Source organism: Vespula vulgaris, chromosome 8 (genome assembly GCF_905475345.1).
Source record: "Vespula vulgaris chromosome 8, iyVesVulg1.1, whole genome shotgun sequence".
In the NCBI taxonomy this organism is placed as follows: Eukaryota; Metazoa; Arthropoda; class Insecta; order Hymenoptera; family Vespidae; genus Vespula; species Vespula vulgaris.
Window position 1 is genome coordinate 2,978,178 of NC_066593.1, and position 22,757 is coordinate 3,000,934.

Genomic DNA, 22,757 nt, shown 5'->3' on the forward strand with positions numbered 1-22,757 from the left:
GATTAAAGTATCGATAAAAAATTTTATTTTTATTTAAACAATACATCAAATCCGACATACGATTAATAGCAATTGTATAAAAGTATAACATTTTTTTCTTTTCATTTTTTTTTCTTCATTCGTTAACGCATATTATAAAAAAGAAAAAAAAAAGTCGTATAACGTGAAATTCCAGCGTGAGTAATGTTAATTTTTTAGTGTTAATGAAATCATTGAGTTACTTAAAATTGCATTAGAAAAAAAATGACACTTGGCATTTTCTATCGATACGCGTGTAACGAGAAAATAACTAGATATACTCGTATATATGTATCTTGGCATTAAAAATATCACCGAAGATAATTGGAACGCAACTTAAATATAACACGTTACACATATGTGTGTGTGTGTGTATATATATATATACACACGTTGACACGAAGGAGTAAGCATTTTACTAGAATATTTGTAAGCGACACGATAAAGAATTTACTCACGAAGATAAAAGAATGACTGATAAATCAACGAGTAAGTGGTATGGATCGATGATCGTGAAACGAAATACAATTACATACGTAACACGATAATAACACGAATACGCGCCTTTATTATCTCGTACACATCATCATCGTAAATATAATCAAATAATAATTGAAAATAATAATTAAAGTGTTCTTTGTTATTACAATTATTATTATTATTATTATTATTATTATTATTATTATCATCATTATCATTGTTGTTGTTGTTTTTGTTGTCGTTGTTATTACCATTATTATCATTATCATTAATATTAATAATATTATTATTATTATTATTATTATTGATCATAGAGAGGATGTTATATTAGAAAAAAGAAAATAAAAAGTGTGTATAAAATTATACGCGAGATAGAGACGGTAAGCGTGAAAGGGATCGAGTATAGAACGGATTAAACGTTAAATTCGATTTAGGAATGATTTGGTGGACTCTTAGTAAGCTCTTTTCTTTATTCGGAACGTCCTCTTTCCGTTTTATCCTCGATCGATAGAAAAATGGAGCCGATGGAAAGGGTTAAAAGGGATGTAAAGAAGGAAGAATGGTCGAGTTGGTTAACGCCTCGGTCGTGGTGGTGGTGGACGTGAAGAGGGCTTGTTGTGCAGCATGTGCTCGCACTTCGGAATGTGACGCTCCGCTGCCGCTTGGTTGAACTTCCTGCCACAATGCGGACATTGAATGTAGTCGCTGGTGTCGCTGACCGGTGGTGGTGGAAGGTCACTCAATCGTCCACCTGCCGCCAGATGTGCCTGAACTTGCTTCGCCGAGCGAATCGCATTTATGAACTCTTCGTGCTTACGTCGCCAATTCGACTTCACCTCTGGCTTCTTCGGTTTCAACTGCAAACGATTACACAATCGATACGTATTTTCAGACATCGCAAGATGACCGACCTAAATACTCGATTCTTTTATAAAGGGAAGGATCAAAAGTGTTCCCTTGGTCCGAATCGTTCGTAACAGAATTTACTTCCATCTGACACTTTCGAGGAGACTCAAATCTTAAGTGTAAACATACTCTCTCTTGTTCTCTGTCTCTCTCCTTCTCTTTCTTCTGGTCTTTTTTAGAAAAGAGAAAATCTTTAAAGTTTTCTATATTTTTGAAACTATTCTATATCTCTTTCGAGCAATGGTAAAATCTCTTTTATCTATGCTAGAAATAGCTACATACCGTATACCGTTTTCTTATGTATATAGATCGCGAATGTAACGATTAAGAGATATCTGCATTTAGATTTATATATTATATTTTTTGTCGCAAGGAAAACATTTCGAGATTGTTTCGATCCTTCCCTCGTATAGATTGAACGAACTTACATCGCTTTTCTTGGAGCTCTTCTTTACGAATGATTCTAATTCGGTCCCTTTAACTCTGTACATGGTCGTGTCGAATTGTTTCCTTTTCTTTTGCATAGTTTTCGCGCATATCTGCTCATGGAGGTTCACGCGATCTTGAGCGAATCGACGTCCGCACACCTTGCAGGCGATAAGGTTCTCTCTGAAACGATCATTAGACCGATTTCTCTTTCGAAAGTATTCTCAATTAAGATTCAAATCGTGCTAATAAGATGAAGAAAATTAAATAGTGAAAATGCCAAGATAATAATCGATTTTTACGAGCTTTCTCTCTTTCTCTTTCTCTCTCTCCCTTTCTCTCTCTCTGTCTCTTTGATTTTATTTCTTAACAACGATTGGAGAACAAAGGCAAATGAAAGAGCGCAGAGCAATGTACATACTAGCTACGACTATCTTCATCTTCACTTCTCTTTTTCGTTTGCTTGTTGTCGAGATGGGACGGTCTGTAAAGCACAGCACGCTTCAAGAGCTCTGATATAATAAAGCTTCATCTGCATTTCCCTCTTTCCTTCCCTCCCTCCCTCCCTCTCTCCCTTTCTTTCTCTTTCTCTTTCTCTCTCTCTCTCTCTCTCTCTTTCTCTCTCTTTCGCTTTTTATTTCTATCTATTTATCTCTATCCTATCTCTTGATTGTTTCTATATAAGTCGTTTCGCATAATAACGAATTACTTTGGCTATCTCTCTTTCTCGTTCTGCCAATTCTTCTCCTTTATAGTTTGAACGAGTTACAAAGCGGTAAGAACGATCGTCTGCTTTTTAAAAAGCAGCTATTGAGAGTTATTTCTCGGTTTCTTATTTTCTTTCTTTTTTATTCATTTAGATAAAAACGTTTTCGGATAAATTCTAAAATGTCTAAAATATCGGTGTTAAAAAAAAAAAAAAAAAAAAAAAAAGCAGCCAAAGGGCTCCGTTATCATTTTTTTTTGTCTTACGTGGTATTTTGACTGGTTCCACCTTTAGCAGAATGTCCTTTGGAGGTTGGTGAAGCGCTGATCGGAGTCCTCGCTCTCGTAGCCATTCTTCCTTTCGAGTTGGAAATGTGAGCCTGCGTTGTATTGCCGCTGGAAGCGGACGAGGTCGAGGACGTCGGTCTCCCCGATGTGGCCGATGATGTTTGCTGTTTCTCAAAATGAAATAAAGAGAACGTAGAAATTTAGATTCTCACGAGGATGTCATTTTTCTATTCTACATCGATACTCTCTGTCACTTTATATATATATACACACATACGTACACACACATATATGCACATAGATATGTATACGTGTCTCTTTTTTCTTTTTTTTTTTCAGTGCCGCCTTGACAAATGTATATAACTAACGAAATTTTTACTCACTTCCATCGATTGCTTTTTGGCCAATGGCCTTTTGGAATCCGTACTATCGTTACTCTTCGAGAACGATCGTTCCTCGAAGTCGATCGTAAACGCCTGACATTTCTTCGGTACATCGTTTTGTTCCTTCCTTTCGACGATCTGTTCCTGCAAATGTAAACCGTTCTGAAAGACGTTAGGAACATCCGCTCTCGTCGCTGATCTTTTAGACGTGATCGAATCCGAAGCTTTCACGAAGCTCGCTTTTATCGATGGCTTCGTTTCTTGAGTCTTAGACTCGGTCGAGACACGCTATAAGAAAAAATCGTCGCTATTAATAATCTATGTACCTACGTCCCGTTTCATTGGAAGAGTAATAAATAAATATAGGCGTGAAGTTCTATAGAATGACAGGATTATATATTGGGTTGTTCGGAAAGTTTGTGCTGCTTCTTTATATATCTATCGGAACATGTCGGTACATGTAAAACGATACTAAAAATCCTTTTATGTATATGTATATGAAAGGAGGCATTTGATCCATATTTATTTATTTTTTTTTTTATTTAGCGATTCATTCCAATTTTGTGTCTCATTGAAGATGAAAGGCTATAAATTACTATAGGAAAGACAAAAGTGCAACGCAATCGATAAAAAACATTTATACCGTTTACGATTTTGCTGAAAGGACGGACTCTTTGGGAAATGATTCGCAAAGTTTCGAGTTAGAGATTTCAGTTTTGAAGATGTCAAACGTTTGGGAAAACATTTCAGCGTTTATGACCAAATCGATATACTGATCTACAATAATCAGCAATGTACAGTTTGCGAAATAGTCAAAATATTAAATTCATCGAAAACTAATGTTCAGGAACACTTGATAAAGTTTTCCAATCGGCACGAACTTCCTAGACCAACTCAATGTAATTACATAAATATGTATAAACCTGCGTGTGCATAAATAGGAATACTTACTCTAGGTAAAATATCTGGACTCTTCGAAGGTGAGGAAGGAACGCTTCTTCTAGTCACGATCGTACGACAATCGTTATCCGAAGATTTTTTCGAATTTGTCGAGTCGGGACTCGGACTTTTCGTAATCCTACCAAAACGCATCGAGTTCTTAGATAAAATCTTTCCATAATCTCGTAGGTGAGAATTATTCTTCGATCGATCGTTCGAAGGAAACCTTTTTTTATTTAGAGGGTCACTGTCGACGACAATTCGCGACTGCCTTTCGGACTTCGTCGAAGCCTTTAAAATTTCATTTGCAATCGCTGACCCCATTTCGGCTTGTCTCGCGGGATCGATATTGGTTATTTGTGTCAATGCTACTACCGTCGTTCCGCTACTATCAGATAGGATGGATTTTCGTATGTCCTCGATAGAACGTAATGGCTTTACTAGAAGCGTACAATCCTCCTCTTCGTGTTTTTTTTTATTCTCCCTCGTAGAAATTTCCATGGATCTCCTAAGAAAATCATTTGTTTTCTGTTTGTGAAACGGATAGTTTACGGAGCTAGTACACACACGCTCGTTTTCTTTTTCAAAACCCGGATCGTGAAAAAGTTTGCGTTTGCAAATTGGAGATCGTGATTTTGGAGTTCGAGCAATCTTCATCGAGTCTTTCGCTTCCGCTATTTTCTTTCCTTTAATACGACCTTCCCGTAAAGAATCTATCTTCGTTAAAAGTATTTTTCTCGAATGACCTGGAGATTTCTTAAGTATGCTACCGTTTGTATTCTTCCTTTTAGAATCAAATTTCGATCGATCCATTTTAACTTGCGATGATTCTAACCTTTTGCTCCTTGCTTTTGTTTTTATAGATTCTTTCGGCTCGCTCGAGATCGTCGTTGATATCTTTTCGACATTGATTTTAGATGATAAATCGTGCGTTATACCGTCCACGCAATCACGTCCTATCGTGTCTTGATATTCAGATTCTGCACCGATCGAATCGAAACGTTTGAGAGCGGATTCTATGGAATCGGTTCTTCCATAGTAATTTGTATTTGTCGGTGACGATATCATCAAAATTCTATTGGAATATATATCGTTGGATTCATTTTTTGTAACTGATTCTGTAAACTTCAAGTTACTCATTTCTTGCTTATCAGAATGTTGAGCCTTTATTACGCGTCGTATAAGTTCGGTAGATCGTAGCAATTCTTCTTTCGCGCCTTCACTTTTAATTTGTTCCGTCGGACTTTGAAGAACTCGTTTGTATAAAGGGGAGGTACTTCTCTCTCGAATTTCCTTCCTCGATTCATCGAAAGTTATGTCTTTCAAACTTACATTAGTACTTCGATTCTTCGACATTCTGTCCTCGTTCGAGCAAAGCGACGAAGTTTTCGATCGTAAAGATTCATTTTTAATGGCTTTCAAATCTTTACTGTTTCGTCGTTTAGGAACAGAAACAATTATCTTCTCGTTCTTGGACAAATGCCTTTTGCTCGACTTCGAACTCGTCAAACCTTTCAGATCTATACTTTCTATCTCTTGTTTTTTCCATGACTTTTCGTTTAATGATCGATTACTTTCCTGAAACGTTTGAACTTCGTCGGTTTCGTTCGTACGATGAAATATATTCGACTCTAATACGGAATTCCTTTTTTTACCTTCTCTGCGAATGGGATAAGTAAAGAGATTTGCCGATCTTATCTTGTCGCTATTTTTTAACTTTTTCCCACTCGACTTCGAATAAGTTTCGTCCGTCATCAATTTTTTAATATCTTTTTTTTCTTTCCTTTTGGACGTATTATCGTCGTAACGCATGTGTTGATCGGTCATCGTAATTTCTTGAATTTCGGTATCTACTTCGGTCGGCGTGAAACTTTTCGTGCTTTTTGGACTCTTTGGACTCTTTGGACTTGATTGTAGATTCGTGTCGGTAGTCTTTAACGAAAGTTTACGTCCGCGATTACTTGATGCGTTCTTTAAATCGGTAGTATCTTTCAGATCTATTTTAAGAAAAGATTTTTTAATAGTATCAACGGGAGATTTTTTATTGACTGATACTTTACTATCGTCTCGCTTGTTCTCCTTCGTTTTCGACGAAATACTGGAATATTTTATCGAATCAATTTTTGAACGATTTTGATCCTTCGTATCTTCTTGTCCCGCATTTTGTCTTTTCATAACGTTACGAATAAGTTGTATAGATCGTAAATTATTTATCGAATCTCTTGGTGACTTTAATTCGAAGTTGAAACTCTTGTTAGAAATATCGGAACTATCTGATGACTTACGAATTTTACGTTCCAGTTTTAAATACGATGGACTTTGTTTGGCGATCATCTTTTCAAACATATTCGATTGAAAATCTTTACTCGAGATGATACCATCGCGTTTGTCCTCGTCGGTACTCTTTCGTCTTGGTTTAAGACTCATCGTTGTAGCGGATTTTTCAGTTTCAACGCAGAAAAATTCAGGACTTGTATCACGTTTTTCTACGATACTGATTAATTCCGGAGAAGGACTATGTTTAGATTCCACGCTTGTCGTGGTTGAACTTTCGGATCGTCTACGATAAGGCGAAAAAGTGGATGCTTCTCTTTTGTAAGAACGTTTATCGTTGTTGCTTCGAGCGATGGGAAAATTGTTGAGTTTTCTAAGAAAAACTTTTGGACTGGCGACTGGTCGTTTCGTATTCGAGGAAGGTTTCGATGTACGCGTCGAGATGTCCAACGTATCGATAGATATCTTCGTAGCAGATTTCTCCGATTCCTTAGAAAAGAATCTTGGGCTATCTCTACGATATATCGTTTCGTCTACGGTAGGGACATCGGCTTTTCTCTTTTGAAATATGGAGCTTCCCGCAGACGTGCCGGTTTTTCTATCGTATCGTATTTTCTTCGATTTAGCTTCCTCTGTCTTCGATTTTTCAAATGGCTCTTGACCGTATTTTACTCTAGTTTTTTCAGTTTTAGACTTATTCGATCGTTTCTCCCTGACATGTCCTGTTTTCGTCTTCGTGGTCGTTGCACTCGTCGTTACGCCATTGCTGCCGTCTCTAAGAAACGTAAGTTTTGCCAATGGCCAAGGTGATAATTTCTTTTTTTTTTTCTATTTTTGTTTTTTAATGGCTTTATCGACGACCTTGTAATCCAAGTAGAGATATTTTTTTTTTAGCTTAGCACGAAAATGATGTGGTTAGTGATCGTGCGTTTAATGCGCGAGAGGCATTTTACATTGAATATTTCTAGTCGCTAATGGGAAAAAAAAAAAGAAAAAGAAAAAACTGAAATCATTTGTATTTTCCTTATCACCTTATGTTAAAACCACTGTGTGACTGGGGTTAGGGGATACATTCGGATGAACAGACAAAAAGGAGATACAGCGAGAGCCAGCCGGCCGAATTTGTTCGCAGCAGGATTATGTCGTCAGCGAGCTTAAGCTGGGATCTATCTCGAAGGTTTCGCCGCGTTTAGAATCGAGTTAGGGACTCCATTCGACATCCTCTTTCTGCCTTGTTAAATTGATGTCACAGACAGCAATGCGAAGCTTCCAGCGACCTCCGATATTTTCAGGATCTCGTTCAACATTGACAATTTAATTGTTATATGTCTCTTTTCCTCTCAAATTATTCTCCCGTCGTAACATTAAGCGGGATAACACAGGATCCTGCATTTCTTTCGTTTTCGTCTGTTTTTTTTTCCCTTTTATATATGTACATATATATAGCGATTTTAAATCCTTCGTTAAAAGCACGAAAATTGCTTCTTTCTCACTTTCTTTCCTTCTTTATTTCTCTCTCTCTCTCTCTCTCTCCGTTTCTCTTTCTCTTTTGCTTTCTTTCTCGGAAGTTCTATCTATTTGTTAAGCTGCTACATTTGCATAGTTTTAAATGCCTAATGCCTAGTCAGCGATTGCAACGATATATGACGACAAAAATTAATCGTGTGGTAAGCAGTTGCGTATTGTTAGCATGATTTATTTTCTAGTTATTCTACTCGCGTAGATTGGTTTTTTCGAGAACATATAAACATATATGTATAATGATTTATCAATCGAATATTTCCAAATCGAAAATTCCGTCGAATGACAAAGGAGGATCTTAAAGAACGCGAATTCTATAAACGATAAAATACCTCGAAGTCGTTCGTGCTGGGAGCAATGGTTCCGATCGTTTCTTGCCCCCTGTAGTCGTCGAATTTGAAAGTTTGCTAGCATTATTTCGTTTGGCATTCATATTCTTGAATCGTTCCAAGCGTGCCTCGGCTTGAGATAACTTCTTGCTGACAGTTCTCTTCGGTACTTTGTCGGTTACTTCGACCAAGAGATCTTCCGGAAATTCTTCGCTCTCGAGATCATTTTTAACGCGATACTTCAACGTCTCGTCGTATTGCATCAAATGTAGCTTCGCCATCATTCGATTTCTTTGAATCGTGTCCTCGTCCATGATCTCTCGGATTTGTATCTGTAACAAAATGTATTTCCTCTCTGTTTATCCGCTTAATGGAAATGAGAGGGAAGGAGAAACAAAGAAAAGAAAAGAAAAAAAAAAAAGAAATTTGTTTAAGAGAAAATGAATTATTTCAACCAACCTGATCAGGATAATTTCCATTAACGTAATGAGTCGTACGATTTTCGTTACCGAACACTTCCACGTCGTCCTCTTTACGTGACTCGTTCGAAGGTACGTCACGCGAAGATGATGATTCCCTTGCGATCTCTTCGTGATAAGAAACGATAGGTTTGCCATCGTTAACATTGCTGTTTACGTCGGAACGCGTTACGCGTTTTACAGTAATGGATTGTCGATTGACGGTCAAACCATTGTTCCTCGAATTGCCGATGCCATTGCTTATCGGTTGCTTTCTCGTTTTATTGTCAAGTGGCTCGAGGGGGTAACTTCTGTCGATGCCTTTGACGTTCGTCTGTCGTCGATCGTTGAATACTTGCTTCACCTTGTTCGAGAATTTCGATAAGATTGAATCGTCGAGTAATACCGCTTGACGTTAGGAGGGCGATATTTCTCTTTTAGTTTATCGAAGATTCGTTAAATGCTCATTTTTCCAACTTCTTTACTTCTCAAAGTTTTGAAAACTTATAAAAATCCAATAGTATTGGAATATTATTAAAATAAAATCGTTAAAACTTTCACGAATTATTTTCCTTTATTTTTCTTCTCGAAAAACTCGAGATCGAGCAATCTTGAATAATATGCAAAGTGTTTCGAAATATCCGAGTAAAATTTAGAAGAGGTGCGATCGAACGGACACCCATCGCTATCCGTCTTTCCATTCGTTGACGTAGATATATCAAGCTCGCAGAAGATAAATGTTTTACCTTGGTAGCTTGCGAGGTCGAGGTCATGTGACCGGAGGAAGAAGTCCTTGTAACAATCTGGTGATGGTGGTTAACCGTTGAGCTCCCTTGGCCAGAGCCATTCGATCCTGAGCTGCCTCTTTGTGCCACCTGATATGCCCTCTGCTGTTGTTGGTCGTAAAGCTGCAGTAATTTCTGTTCCTTCTCCTGCAGCTGCTTCTGTTGAAAGCGGGCCTGCGACACGCGTTGATAATTATAATTCTCCCTCGTGATGGCAGTCATCGAGAGGCCGACCCGCCCTTTAGCCCTAAGCCCTAAGCAAGCTTTCCGTGTTCTACGATCCGTTCGCAAGACACCGACCGCGAATAGAACCACGAGTTGCACGCTATAGTCCGACTCGGTGCACGTAATGCATATGCACCGCGAGTGCGATGGGTAACGTCCGACCTCATCGATTCCTTCTGACCTACATCCTACCGAGGGGTTAGTAAACTCGTTAGCTCGACTGGTCCGCTCTTACAAAGCGCGTCGAAACTTTTCCCTCCCCCTTAATGTTTAACGCTCTATGCGTAGCTATATAGGCCGCGACGAAATCTTCATTCTTTCTTTCATAGCGAATCGAAATCATAAGATAAAATACCTGTAGCTTTTTTTCTGTTTTCTTTTTCCCATCTTGCGTCCTTTCACTTTTCTAAACGACTAGTTGGAATTTAGATTTTTTTTTTGCGAGTAATTACTAGCAGTAGGTTTCTTATTCGTTTTCGCTACTAGAGAAATTGAATATCTTTTGAACGATACAAAGAACTTTTGGGTAATCGCATTTGGTTATATAGATCTGTTAAGATCCTAGTGCCGGTTGAATACATTTTAAATGACAGAGATGGAAGCTCACAAAGATGGAAAGGTTTGTCCTTGTAATATCCATTATCTAAAGTATAACTATCACGATGTTAGGTAAGGTACACCTTCGACAACGACGCAAATATAAATTCGATGCTGATTGAATCATTGAGTTGGCAATCAGGCACACCGATAATTGATTTAACCCTAATGAGACAGCGTTCTAGCGTGCCTCGGCTAGCCGCTTCGGCAACCTGCCTATACTTGCTTGTGTTCATCGAGTTCGTATTCGCGGACGTACACGCTTGAATTTCGGATGCGTTTGTCTGGATGGTCGACAATGTAATGTCGATTAGATGCATTAATATCGATGGTATCGAATAGAACCATGACCTTTTCAAGCGTTTTGTTTAATGAGAGTCACTTTATAATAACCCTCGTCGTCATCCCTCTTATCGTCACATTCTCGTATTCAAGAAATTTTTATGATAGACCGATGCCAATGAAAGTGACGTGATTCGAACGATATCACGTGACTTTTGAAATCGTGATACGTGCTTAAAGCTTAGCGACTTTATTTATAGAGAGAGCATCGACAAGCGTTCTCGGACGTAATACCAGCGATCGATTCGCATTAAGTGCACGCTACCAATCATTCTCTCACGAACGAGAGAGAGAGAAAGAGATAGTGCCTCCAATCAAGAAAATTTGCATTATTCCGTGGTATAAGAGAATAAACAATCTGACGAAGCGTGATGAAGCGAGCGTCCACGTGTTACGGAATTTCTTAGAAAAAAGGAAAAAAAAAGGAAGAAACGTGTTCGGTCGCCATACTTTCGAGGAGAATGTGAACCAAGGCAAAGCTAGCGTGATAGTCCGTCGTTCGTGTTAAATTTGATTTGGATTAGGTCAGGATACTTTGCGTTTCTTTTCTCTCTCTCTCTCTCTCTCTCTCTCTCTCTTTTCTTGTATAACGTTACAGCGAGGAATAAAAAAAAAAGAAAAAAAGAAAAATAAAAAAAAAGGCAAATCACGTAATTGCGAATGCGAGTGTCCTTTGAGCAAGAAAGGACACTCGAGGAACACGTTTATCGGTGAAATGAGTCCTTCAGAGGGGTTTCTTCGCGTGGGTGAAACTGGAAATTAATGTGTATGTATATGTTTGTAGGTGTTTTAGGGAGGGGAGAGAGTGATGGAGGAGAGAGTGCGTTCACCTTGTCCTTAAAGAAGTCGCTGGGTCAGTGTAAACGGCCTGAAGCTGTGAAAAGGGAGCAAGAAAATGGTAGGAAAGGTGAAAGAAGATAAAGAAAAGACGAGGACGAGAGAAAGAGAGAAAAAGATGCGAATATACGTTGATGGCGAAGGCAGAAAGGAGGTCAACGACGAGTGCTTTCGTAAGACTCGTCGTCACGTTGTCCCTTGAAAACTGGTCTCTCATCGTCCGAGTTCGTTTCGTTGCATTTCATAGAGAGAAAGAAAGAGAGAGAGAGAGAGAGAGAGAGAGAGAGAAAGAAGGACGAGGCTTTCTTGAACGAAGAAAAGAAGAAAAGATGCGATCAAAGACGAGACGAAGAGAGTATCTTTTTCAATATATGTATATATATGTATATACTATATATATACGTCATAGTTTATGACATTTAAAAAAAACTATAAGGGAATCGTCGTTTCGCCTCGACCGATATGAAAAGCTATCTACTCTATTTCGATAGTGCATCGTGATACATAGTACATTACATTTTCCGGAGACTTTACTCCGTTGGTCAGATTTGTAGGAAAGGAAGCAAGTTCATGAAAGTTCGATGACGTTTGCAGATCCATCGGTATGGCACGATTGGCAAGTTGCTTCGACATGATCGATTCGATTTTCGTTCGTTTATTGGATTTATTTTTAACGATGGTATCGTGATTATTTTTTTCTTCGGTACGATCTTGCCAACAGACAATAAATTTCTCCACCAAGTCGCTATACCCCTTGACCTTTTGTCTTCGCACTTCTGACCGATTGTCCTCCATTATGGTCGATCATATTAAAGGAGATGACTTGCCTTTATTGTTGACATTGAGCTCATTGAAAATATTCTTTAAATGGTTCGTCTCGATAAACTAGATTTTTCTTAGTATTGATATTGAATAACAACGATGAGCTAATCGTTGTTTATATTTACGTATGTGTACATATGTATGTGTTATTCACTGTTGTCGTCCTGACGAGTAGAGACAAGTTTTATTGTGCGTCTGATTTGTTGACGATGAGAAGGTCGTAGTACCGCGTGTCAAGTTCACAGTCTTCTCTTCGTAAACTTTGGAAGGACTAGTTCCTCGAGAAACTCGCTGCTGTTCAGACGTTAGTCGAGCGAAGCGTACCAAGTTCGTTATCGAACTTCCGCGAATTGCATATCGCGTGTTCCGGTGCTTTCTTACTGTATCGTTGCTTTTATACCGTCCGTTTTATATTTTCTCTTTATATATATATACATATGCATGTACAGATACATACGCACATATATATATATATATATATTATATACGTGTAATAACGATAATTCTCTTATAATGTGATTATACAAGTAACGATATGCGTACAATATCTTTGTTTTCTTTTCATCCAACAACTTCTCTTAAGTGTTTGTTTTCTATTATTACTCTCTATATCGACAACGTTATAGTTTCAGTTTCTAACGAAATGTTGGACGTACCGTTAGAAAGAGGAAAGAGTACTCGTAGGGCAGCGCACGAATGTTGCCACAGTAAACTGTGTTATATTCAACTCTCTACAGTGTATTCGTGTTTTGTTGCCACGCATGCGTAACATTTCTATCCTTAGAGAGTTTCCCATACTACGTATAATAAATACAGGACGACTGCGTTATAGTTATAAAGACGACGACGACGTCTTTTCGAAACTAACATTTTCGTTCGATAGTTTAATCGTTTGAGGAATATTAACGAGGATTTTCGCGAGAGAGATCGTTTATATCAATTTTTACGATTGAATTATAGTTTTTGATTCTATTCCGAATAATAAATCGATCGCGTAAAAGATACTTTTCGATAGAGTATAAGAGAGAACATAGAACGGGTGGTGGAGAAATTCAAGGTCAGCATATCGACGTTCCACGGATCGAAGCACCTAGAAATTCTGACTCCATCGAGCGAAAGGTTCAAGGTCTCTCGAGAATATCGTCTCGCTTGTGCAAGACGATTGCTTACTCGTTCAAACAGGCCTTTCCCTAATCACCCGTGATAAGTAATAACCAATAAGTACAATTCTCTGTAACGAGTTTCCTACTTCACAATGGACAATTAGGTCAACGAATGAAATAATTCTCGAGTGTACTTTCTATTACGATCGTTTTATATTAAATAGAAAATGTAGTATTATATAAAATATTCGCGGACAAAGGTGTGCCGAAGTTACGAAGAAGAGAGAAACGATTGTTAACTGCCTACGCTTGACCTTCCTCAGTCGTTCTGGGACGAATGAAAAGAAGAGAAAAAAGAAGGACATTAAAGGAGCATAATTACGTCATGATACTTTTTCGAGAAGGCGTAATTACGTTCTTAATATATCTTAATATACGTATACATACATAAGTCGGTATTTGTCGTTAGTAGGGTGTGTTTACGAAACGATCGACTACGTGCGAACACAAGGGGAGAAAAAATTTCCTTCGAACTTTTACGTCCTTCGTCGTTATCGCGGAAACAAATAAGTTTCTCGAATTCTACGAAAAAGGAAAAGAAAAAGAATATAGAAAATAAACAAATGTAATCATACTCATTCAATGTTATCTCTGTTTGTTGTATCTAGTTTACCGAGTAACTTGTCATTCGACTGACATTCGCTTTTATTATTTAATGGGAAACAGGTATATCGGACATGGCGGGAGGTGAACTCGTTCACGTTTTTATGTGGTTTCATGGACGTGAATGCCGTCACGATGTCATGCGAGAAGAAGGTGCGAGCTTGCGGTCCCAGTTCTGCGTCCTCTAGTTCTGATACGGATAAATCTGTAAATGTGGGTTTGGAGCAAGGAGGACTACCACCTGTCTCTCTCTTTCTCTATTTATCTATTTTTCTTTTTCTGGTATTTATCGACACTCTCGATAACGGTCATCCTTGAATGATATAAATTATTTATAAGAAGATTCGCGTTGCAAGACGGTCTGGCAATTTGTAATTGTAATTTATTTTGCCTGTGTGGAGAGTGTTACAGGTACTTACTTGTTAGACAAGCGGACGGCCAACTAACGCAATTATATACCGGATTCGTTCTACGAACGTGTTGTACCTACGTTCACGGGCTTGAGAGAATCTAGCGCTGCCTTATCCGTGATAAAACGTTTATATGTACATAGAACACGTTGACTTGTCTCGTACGTTAAAAGTATTATACCTATATTAAAACTTTATAGCTCTCACGAGAATAGTAAATACGATTTTCTATTGAAAAATACCGATTATCGTGGAATTTCATTGAGAAGAGAAGAGAAGAAAAGAGAAGAGAAGAGAAGAGAAGAGATGAGAAAAATATCCCGTTTGAGTTTTGGGCAAGCGTGGGTGCTTTGAAAGTACACCGGTACGTATACCACCTACGTGCCTATCCTCGTTATCCTCGACGTCCAAATATTTTTTCCGTTCTTTCCATCGAATTGTCTAATAAGTTTTTATAGCACGCCACTCATCCCTCCTCTCCCATTTTTAAAACGGGAGAAATTTATTACGAGAGAATACAAATTTCCTCTTGGATACGGCATTTCGTTTATCTTTTATTTCTGCAGCAATTTTTTTTTTATTTTTTCTTTATTCCTTCGCAAAATTTTTGCTTTCAAATATCATAGCTAAAAACGTTCGATCGAATTTCTCGATAAAATATAAGTATTCTCGTTAGATAATTCCAAGTAGATATTTTAAGTTAAACGAGATTGTTTTCTTTTTTATTTTGTTTCTTTTTTTTCGAAGACGAAGAAAATAAAATAATTCAACGAAGTCGTTCGCAGAACGAGGACGAGGCTTCGTCGGACGACGACTGAAAAGACGGAGGAAATGACGTCACATTATTATGGTTACGGATCTCCGTGGTCGGTTGCGGTTGACAAACCAAGCGTCTATGATTCCGTTCTCCTCCGATCCCTTTTTCCATCCTTTTTCTTCTCTATATTTTGCCTTCTGCCTCTTCCTTTCTTCGAGGATTGCTCTTTTGTTAGGACGTCGTTATATGAGAGTCCAAAGTAGCCTTTGCTTTCTATCCGAGCAACCGACATTCGAAACCAGAGAACGACCACTCGAGTTGAAGAAAACAAGACGACGTTTCGGTACTCTTTTCTATTCGTGTGACGCTAACCTTTCGTTCGTTTGCTCGGAGAAAGATATAGATAGATAAATCAATAGATAGATAGATAGATAGATAGAGAGATAGAGAGAGAGAGAGAGAGAGAGAGAGAGAGAGAGAGAGAGAGAGAGAGAGAGAGAGAAAAGGAAAGCTAACATTATTTGACTTTTCGTAGTTATCTTAAAAGAGTCGGACTCTTTCAAAAGACCGAACGTGAATTTTTAAATTATTATCATATCCCTCGCGATTGTTTTATCCGAAATAAAATCATTAGAAATAAGAGAGACTTTAGATTTATCAACGCAAAGTTCGTGAAGCTCGTTTAATTAATTATTTATTACGACGACATCTCAATCTCATTTTACCAGTTTGTTCGACTTCGTATTTCAACGAGGATTATATTCAGATAGTGGATATCTTTGTCCTTTGGTTTTGGGTACATCGAATACGTGGGTCGTTAGCTAGGTCATACGCTGGCAAGACAGGATGCCATATATGCGTCGAGTCAGCGCACATAACCGATACGTGGGCCAAAGGAGAACGAGAGATAGATAGATAAATATATAGATGTATGGATAGACAGAGAAAGAGAAAGAGAAAGAGAAAGAGAGAAATAGATAGCGGTGTGCCTTAATCCAACCTAAGAACATATCGAGAACGTGCGCCAGCGTTCACGAGGACAGTCATAAAACGCGTTACGATCTTTCGAGGATCTACGTTTTCGTAGATCGATGTTAAGATATTCTTTATTGACGAGAACGATTATCAAGATTTTCGTTCGCTCACCTGCAGCATCTCGAGACGCGATGACGCCTGTGGTGCTGCCATAGTCGAGTAGCCGTGTTTTTCTTCCCCTCGTGTCCCTAGATAGCGTTCGTCTGCAAACAAGCAATTAGATATTCTCGATATTGAATCTGATCGGAAAACAGTAGCTCGATTTAAGGAGACATCGTAAAATAGTTTCTATTCTCTACTTAGGTACAATCGTTCGTTCGTATGTTCGTTCGTTCGTTCGTTCGTTCGTTCGTTTGTTCGTTCGTTCGTTCGTTCGTTCGTTTGGATGCCGGCACTCTTCCAGCACTTTGGAGCTTTTAATGACGTCATTATCTAAATTAAACCCACGAGTGTGTGCAGTAGCCGAATATGCATCCAACTACCAGTCTCAAAACTACCGGTAACTCACGCTCAGATATATTCACTTCTAGATACAGTCCGTTGCATCCGAATACATGCTTACCTAACACAGATACAGAATGCTAAACGAGTTCCGAAGAAAAAGGACGCGGACGCGGGCGCGGGATTAATTTGAACGCCTCGAGCTCACCGAGTGGAATCGCTCGTATAGTTCGATGAGAAAAACGATCGGCGAAGATAATCGACGTAGTTTCTACGATCGTCCTACGTGAAAAACTTTGTTATTAAGGTGCTTTCCAAAATGTACGGACATTGAGGAACACACACGATCGGGACAAGAAAGTATGTGCTGATATCGAGCTCGCCCACGTTTCGTGCCAATCGATCCACCCACGTCTAGAAACGTTGGATTTTTTACTCACTACAAAAATCGTTCGCAGAGAGAGAGAGAGACAAACAACAATCGACTTCGTGCTTCATTCTCCACCCACGACGATATTGCGAATCATTACGTGTAACGACACGAAGGGATCGAGTTTAATACTTCGAGATCGTCGTCATGGAACAGGTGGACAAAGTGAAAGCACGAGACGATTGGATAATCGAAATGCCGAAAGACTTTTTTTCCGATTTATTCTTGAAGAACTTTTGATAAAAATGAATCTTCGAACATCGTGGAAATTTTTTTGCATTTCGTTATAAAGTCTGGAAAGAAACGAGGAAAAGTTGAAGTGGAGTTTCGTTCGGAACACAGCCGGGATAATCGGTTTTGGAGTACTAGAAAATCGGTTTTAATAACTAGATCGAATATTCATGAAAAATTTTACACCTACGTAGAATCGAACACACCGTTGTTGTTCAATCACTCGTATTGCTTACCAGTGAAAATCGATTTTTCCAACTACTCGACAAACTACCGATTGTTCTCGGTCGATTATTTGGTAACTTGAATTTTTAACAAAGTTTTTTTTTTTTTATTATGAATCGAAATAGAAAGTCGTGCGATTAATCTTAAAGTAAAGTTATTCCGCATCCTTTCGCAGACTGATTAACGTTCGTAGAATTTCTAAGCACTAGAGGTAGACGCGAAGCGAAAGTTGGACGAAGGGCCATCCCGTAAAACTGAAAACTCTCGAGGAGAAGTTTGGCACGAGGTATTCGGGTTCGTTCGTGCGTCTGGGTCGCGTCCTCGTAGAAAATTATTAACTTCGAGTTGTGTGCCGCTATGCCATGCAGCAGCAGCAGTAGTAGTAGTAGTAGTAGTAGTAGTAGTAGTAGTAGTAATAGTAGTAGTCGTCGTCGTCGTCGTCGTCGTCGTCGTCGTAGCGTCGTCTTTGTCGTCGTCGTAATAGCGTTTTTAGGACGGCGCACAGCTATCGTGACTCATGACGGCGACCCATGACGTAATTGCGACAATCTTTTATGGTTAAGAAGCGTGAACGACGAATGCGATTCTCTATTCTTTGCTAACTTTCGATTTCAACGTTCGACATCAAAGTTCGATACGTTCGTCATCTTCGTTATCGTCGTCGTCGTCGTCGTTATCTTCGTCCTCGTCCTCGTCGAGTTGATTTCAATCGATTCTATTAGCAAATAATCACCTTGGAAAATGATCTCCTTTCGATCGTTAACTTGCGATCGATTCGCACTCTCGGCCATCGTAATACGAGGTATCTACTAATATGTTGCAAGGCGAACTTGCGGTTACAATAACTTGCGATTCCACCCTCATGAATAATCTCGCAAGGTGTTATTGAACTTGAATGGACTGCTTCGCGTACCTCCGATATTACCCAACTCGTCCCTTTGTATGCTAAGTCCATTGTAATACGAATTCGCGGCTTGTGTGTATATATGCAGGTAGATATTCGTATGTATATATGTACGTCGCATTTCCGTGAGAATGATGACGCGTTTTAAAAAGCGTGATATTTTATAAAATCGCATTTGAAAAGTTTCGCTCGAAAGAAATTCGTTTTCTACGACTTCGAGGGGAATTATAACGAGGTGATCGCCAAGTTTTTCGATTTCTCCGCGTAAGAAAAAAAAAGAAAGAGGAAAAAAAAAGAGGAAAAAGAGAATAATCCTTTGGTGTCACATACTTTGCATTTTTATAATTAATTATTTTAACTTGAAGAAGGATAAGCAGCAAGATGTGTTAATAAATGTTTATTTTTCTCGAGTCCTTTTTTATTTATTTCTATTTTTTTTTTTTTCGGAAAGTTATTCTCTCTTTCACTGATAGAAAGGTTAGAAAAAGAAAGTTACTAAATTAAATGAATTTCGACCTTTCGAAAGGTATGACCTTTTGTTAAGGAAAACTGAGGCAAATTTTAATTAGAAAAAATGCATTAATTAATCTGATAACGAAAGAACGATAATCTCATATTTTAAGATAACGTTGGGTAACGCAGGTATTCGGTCACGCTCGTGTCCTATTGCCAGTATTATTTATAGTTTAACTAAAAATGTACGTACGCCAGGATTACCATTACAGTCCCATGCGTATGGTCACTGTGGCAGGTACGCTCGACTCCATTTCTATAATTAAACGGCGGTCACGAGAAACGTCGGACGCGATCGTATGCGAATGTAATTCGTTTTAAAACGAAGGAACGATTTGTTAAGAGAAACGTGCGAACGCATTCTCCCACATGGGATGCACGTGTTGCTGCAACGAGACGAACTTGTATCATAAAGAAATATCTATTCGGCATGCCAATGCATCGTAGAGATATTATTCGTACTTTTGTTAATTCCAGAATACAATAATACAGAATATTCGAGACTGTTCATTGAGAATTAAATTTCAAAATATATTCGATTAGAACGTAACATTTTTCCTTTATTTTTTTTTTTCTTTTCTTTTCTTTTCATATCAATTTCTCCACCAACGTATGCAGAGATACACGTAAACTATTTATAATTACGAAAATATTGTAATTTGTATTTGATTACTAATTATTAATTACAACAATATTATCATTTATAATTCTGACATTATACGTAGATATATATATATATATATTTTTAATTAAAATACAAAGATCATAAAAAAATATTCGCGGTAATTTTTCGAAAGTTCTTTCTCAATCGATCGATTTAAATAAACTTTAAAAATAGTCGAAGCAAATCGTAATGCGTAATCTAGTATTGTTAATCCCGTGCGTAAAATGATACAATTGGGATTACCGCGTCTCGAGAAGTCTTGTAAACACTCGTAGAAAGCAGACGCTCGATAGACGCATAGTCTAGTCTGTTCTAAACATCTTCCCTCTTTCTCCTCTCGTGCGGATCTACAGCGCGTGCGAACTATAGCAGCGAGCGAGTAAAGTACTTACTTACGATCATTTTCCTTGGAAAGTCACGATTCTTCGTTGCAATTAACCGCATTTCCGTACGATTTTACAAATTTTAAAGCGATGATCTCGAGCGGATCTTTAACGAGCTACTTTCAGGATTCGTCTATCTATCCGTGTAATCTTTGAATTCATTTTATTTTATCTTCCCATCTATAATTTCGTTCGTTAATTTGACGATTACGTTTACGTTTAACGTTACGTTTAGGATTTACAACGACGTATCTAAACGATTAAACCCGAAAGTAAACCAAAGAAGAAGAAGATTCGTTTCGCGTGTACTCTGATTGGTTAGAAAACTAGGAGACAAACAACACGAAACTTACCTTTTCCAAGCAAGTAGAAAGATACTCCAACGGAGAAGGAATCGCAGGTGATTCGTGCAGCTCGTCCTTTCGTGCTGAGGACCAATGTAACACTGACAGTTTCACCGTCCCTCTCTCCTCGTCCGTTCACGCTCCCTCTCTCATTCACCCTATATCTCTCTCTCTCTTTCCAATTCTCAGCAATGCGTTAGAGGAAGAGGAAAGAAGGAACGAGCAAAGAGGAAACACACGATGCAGAGGAAGGGTTATCAACCCACGTATAAATGCAGAAATGTAGCCGATGTTTTTGAGTACGATTCTTACGATCCTTTCTGTATTTTATCATATCGTTTATTTTGTTAATAACGATGTATGTATTAACATTTTTTTTATCCGAAGAATTCTCGCGATTAAAAAGAATGTGAAAACGTGAGAACACGTTCAACTGGTACGGGTACTTGCGTACATTTCTTTTTTTTTTTTTTCTTACAAGCTTAATACTTTTATAGATTAATGATTGTTAGATTGATTATATCAAAAGTATCGTATATGTTAAGTTTGATAGGTGTCTCTTACTTATAAATAGTATTTATGTAAACAAGGAAGTCTCATCGACCGAATGTGCGATGTGTTGATATGGATTAATTATCAATCGAGAGAGAGAGAGAGAGAGAAAGAGAGAGAGGATAAGAGAGTAGATGCAATTTGCCTGGCTCGACGAGACTTAAAGTCTCGCTGTGATTCACGAGGTACATAAGCTAAGCTATCCTCCCTATAAGGCTTCGTTTAGCAGTTGGAGTCTAGAAAGAGGAGGAGAAAGAGTAGTAGTATTAGTATAGTAGTAGTAGTAGTAGTAGTAGGTGGAAGAGGAGAGGAAGAGAAAGAGGAGAAGAGACTGGACGAGTTCCTCGACGAAATGATAGATAGCAAAGTCTTGGTTATCGTTTATACGCCATGCAAGGAATGATCCATCGATCTTCTTAAATGTTACGGATATGATCGTGTCGGCCGATCTGTCTTATTTCCTATAACCAAACATAAAATCGTTCGATCGTTATGCACAAGGAACGAATTTACCATTTGAATCGTATAATCGATACAAACCGTTTAAACGTTCAAAGAGTGCTATGTAATTATGGGAATTATCGTTAACGCGTTAACGCGATGTTTTAATATATTCGATACGATGAGTAAGACAGAAGAGCTAGTAGTCATCAGATGTAACCTCTAATTCTGATTCCTCGTACGTACACCTACTTTCTCGTTGCCTGGAGGCCAATATCGAGGACAATCGTAACCTTCCTTCCTGATACGTGGGTGTTTCCTTTTGATGCGAAAGAAAGAGTGTGTATATACATATATATAAATGGATATTGTATTTGATATTAACAATTTTTATTTCTCGAAGTAAATTTTCAATATAATCGACGCTTTCAACATCAATCGAAAGAGGGATCTCTCTTATTACAAACAAGATTATCCGAGCAGCGTTCTCGGCTCTCCTTTCGGCAATACGAGTAGGATTATTTAACTTGGGCGTATTTATATAATCCCATATAGTTCGTATCTCCTGAGTCATAGGTGTTCTATAAAATGACATTAACGCACGTCCGGAGTTGGTTTTTTTTTCTTCTTCTTCTTCTTCTTTTTTTCTGTTTTTTTTTCTCTCTTTTTCTTTTTCTTTACGATCCACGCTCGACGTTTATTTCGTCTCATGGGAAAACTCTCAGAGCGATATTTTCTCCTTAGATGGATATTTCTAATTAACATAGAGCTAGTTAACGTAGTTTTTCTAGTTAGCATCGTATTTGAAAGGAGACAAGGTTTTAACGGCATCGCGTGTTCTACGTTGATAAATACATTTTATTTGTAATATTTCGTTCGATTCGTTTGAACGAAAACAAAAAGCAGCCCTTTAATTCTCGAAAATAGGGATCCAAGGGTAGAGTTAATTAAAGATATCTCATCTCTGAGGAATCTCTCTTAGTCATTGGCCAAAGGCTTGAGTTCCTATGTCATTGAATCGTTAATTAATGGACATCGAATTAATACTCTCAGGATGAAACCGTGTACGATTTAAAGTCTCTACTTAGAGAAAATCGAGTGGTAAATAAACTTTTGAGAAACTACGTCTGGATTGCGTCGAATTTAAAGAGGTATAGAGATGCTGCGTTCTAAGATGTCTCACGATTATAGGTGACCTATTGTTTTCGATGAAGTCAAATACGTGTTCGCATTTAGCTAACAACTTTTGATTTCACACTTCGTTAGACACGATGAGACATAAAAAAGTTGATTTATTCTTTTCTCGTGGGTGGTAGTGACTCTTAT

At 38.2% G+C, this 22,757-nt stretch overlaps 2 protein-coding genes across 6 annotated transcripts in view; one reads left to right on the forward strand and one right to left on the reverse strand.

Annotated features, from left to right (window-relative positions):
• Positions 1-22,757, forward strand: part of LOC127065699 (neurexin-1) — a 287,672-nt gene that overhangs the window by 7,485 nt on the left and 257,430 nt on the right. The window lies entirely within an intron of this gene.
• Positions 9-21,121, reverse strand: LOC127065698 (uncharacterized). 5 transcript variants are annotated; one of them, XM_050998438.1, is made up of 10 exons: positions 20,448-21,121; positions 16,415-16,506; positions 9,474-9,686; positions 8,729-9,091; positions 8,273-8,601; positions 4,158-7,194; positions 3,207-3,494; positions 2,803-2,993; positions 1,833-2,013; positions 9-1,355 (listed from the first exon to the last, which is right to left on the reverse strand). In XM_050998438.1, exons 2-10 carry the CDS (start codon positions 16,454-16,456, stop codon positions 1,071-1,073), a joined length of 4,929 nt encoding a protein of 1,642 aa, XP_050854395.1. In that variant the 5' UTR covers positions 16,457-16,506; positions 20,448-21,121; the 3' UTR covers positions 9-1,070. The 5 variants fall into 5 exon arrangements, with proteins under 5 accessions (XP_050854395.1, XP_050854397.1, XP_050854394.1 ...); XM_050998440.1 differs by lacking the exon at positions 20,448-21,121 and adding an exon at positions 16,866-17,149; XM_050998437.1 differs by lacking the exons at positions 16,415-16,506; positions 20,448-21,121 and adding an exon at positions 12,030-12,964 and having other exon boundaries at positions 3,207-3,350.

What these genes read in the sequence shown, in the direction of transcription:
- LOC127065698 (XM_050998435.1), bottom strand. Translation starts at nt 12,308, where the DNA reads ATGGAGGACAATCGGTCAGAAGTGCGAAGACAAAAGGTCAAGGGGTAT. An exon ending in CCAAAAAGCAATCGATGGAA is followed by an intron (nt 2,994 to 3,206) that starts GTGAGTAAAAAT and finishes TTTCATTTTGAG; the next exon opens with AAACAGCAAACATCATCGGC. An exon ending in GGAACCAGTCAAAATACCAC is followed by an intron (nt 2,014 to 2,802) that starts GTAAGACAAAAA and finishes TGATCGTTTCAG; the next exon opens with AGAGAACCTTATCGCCTGCA.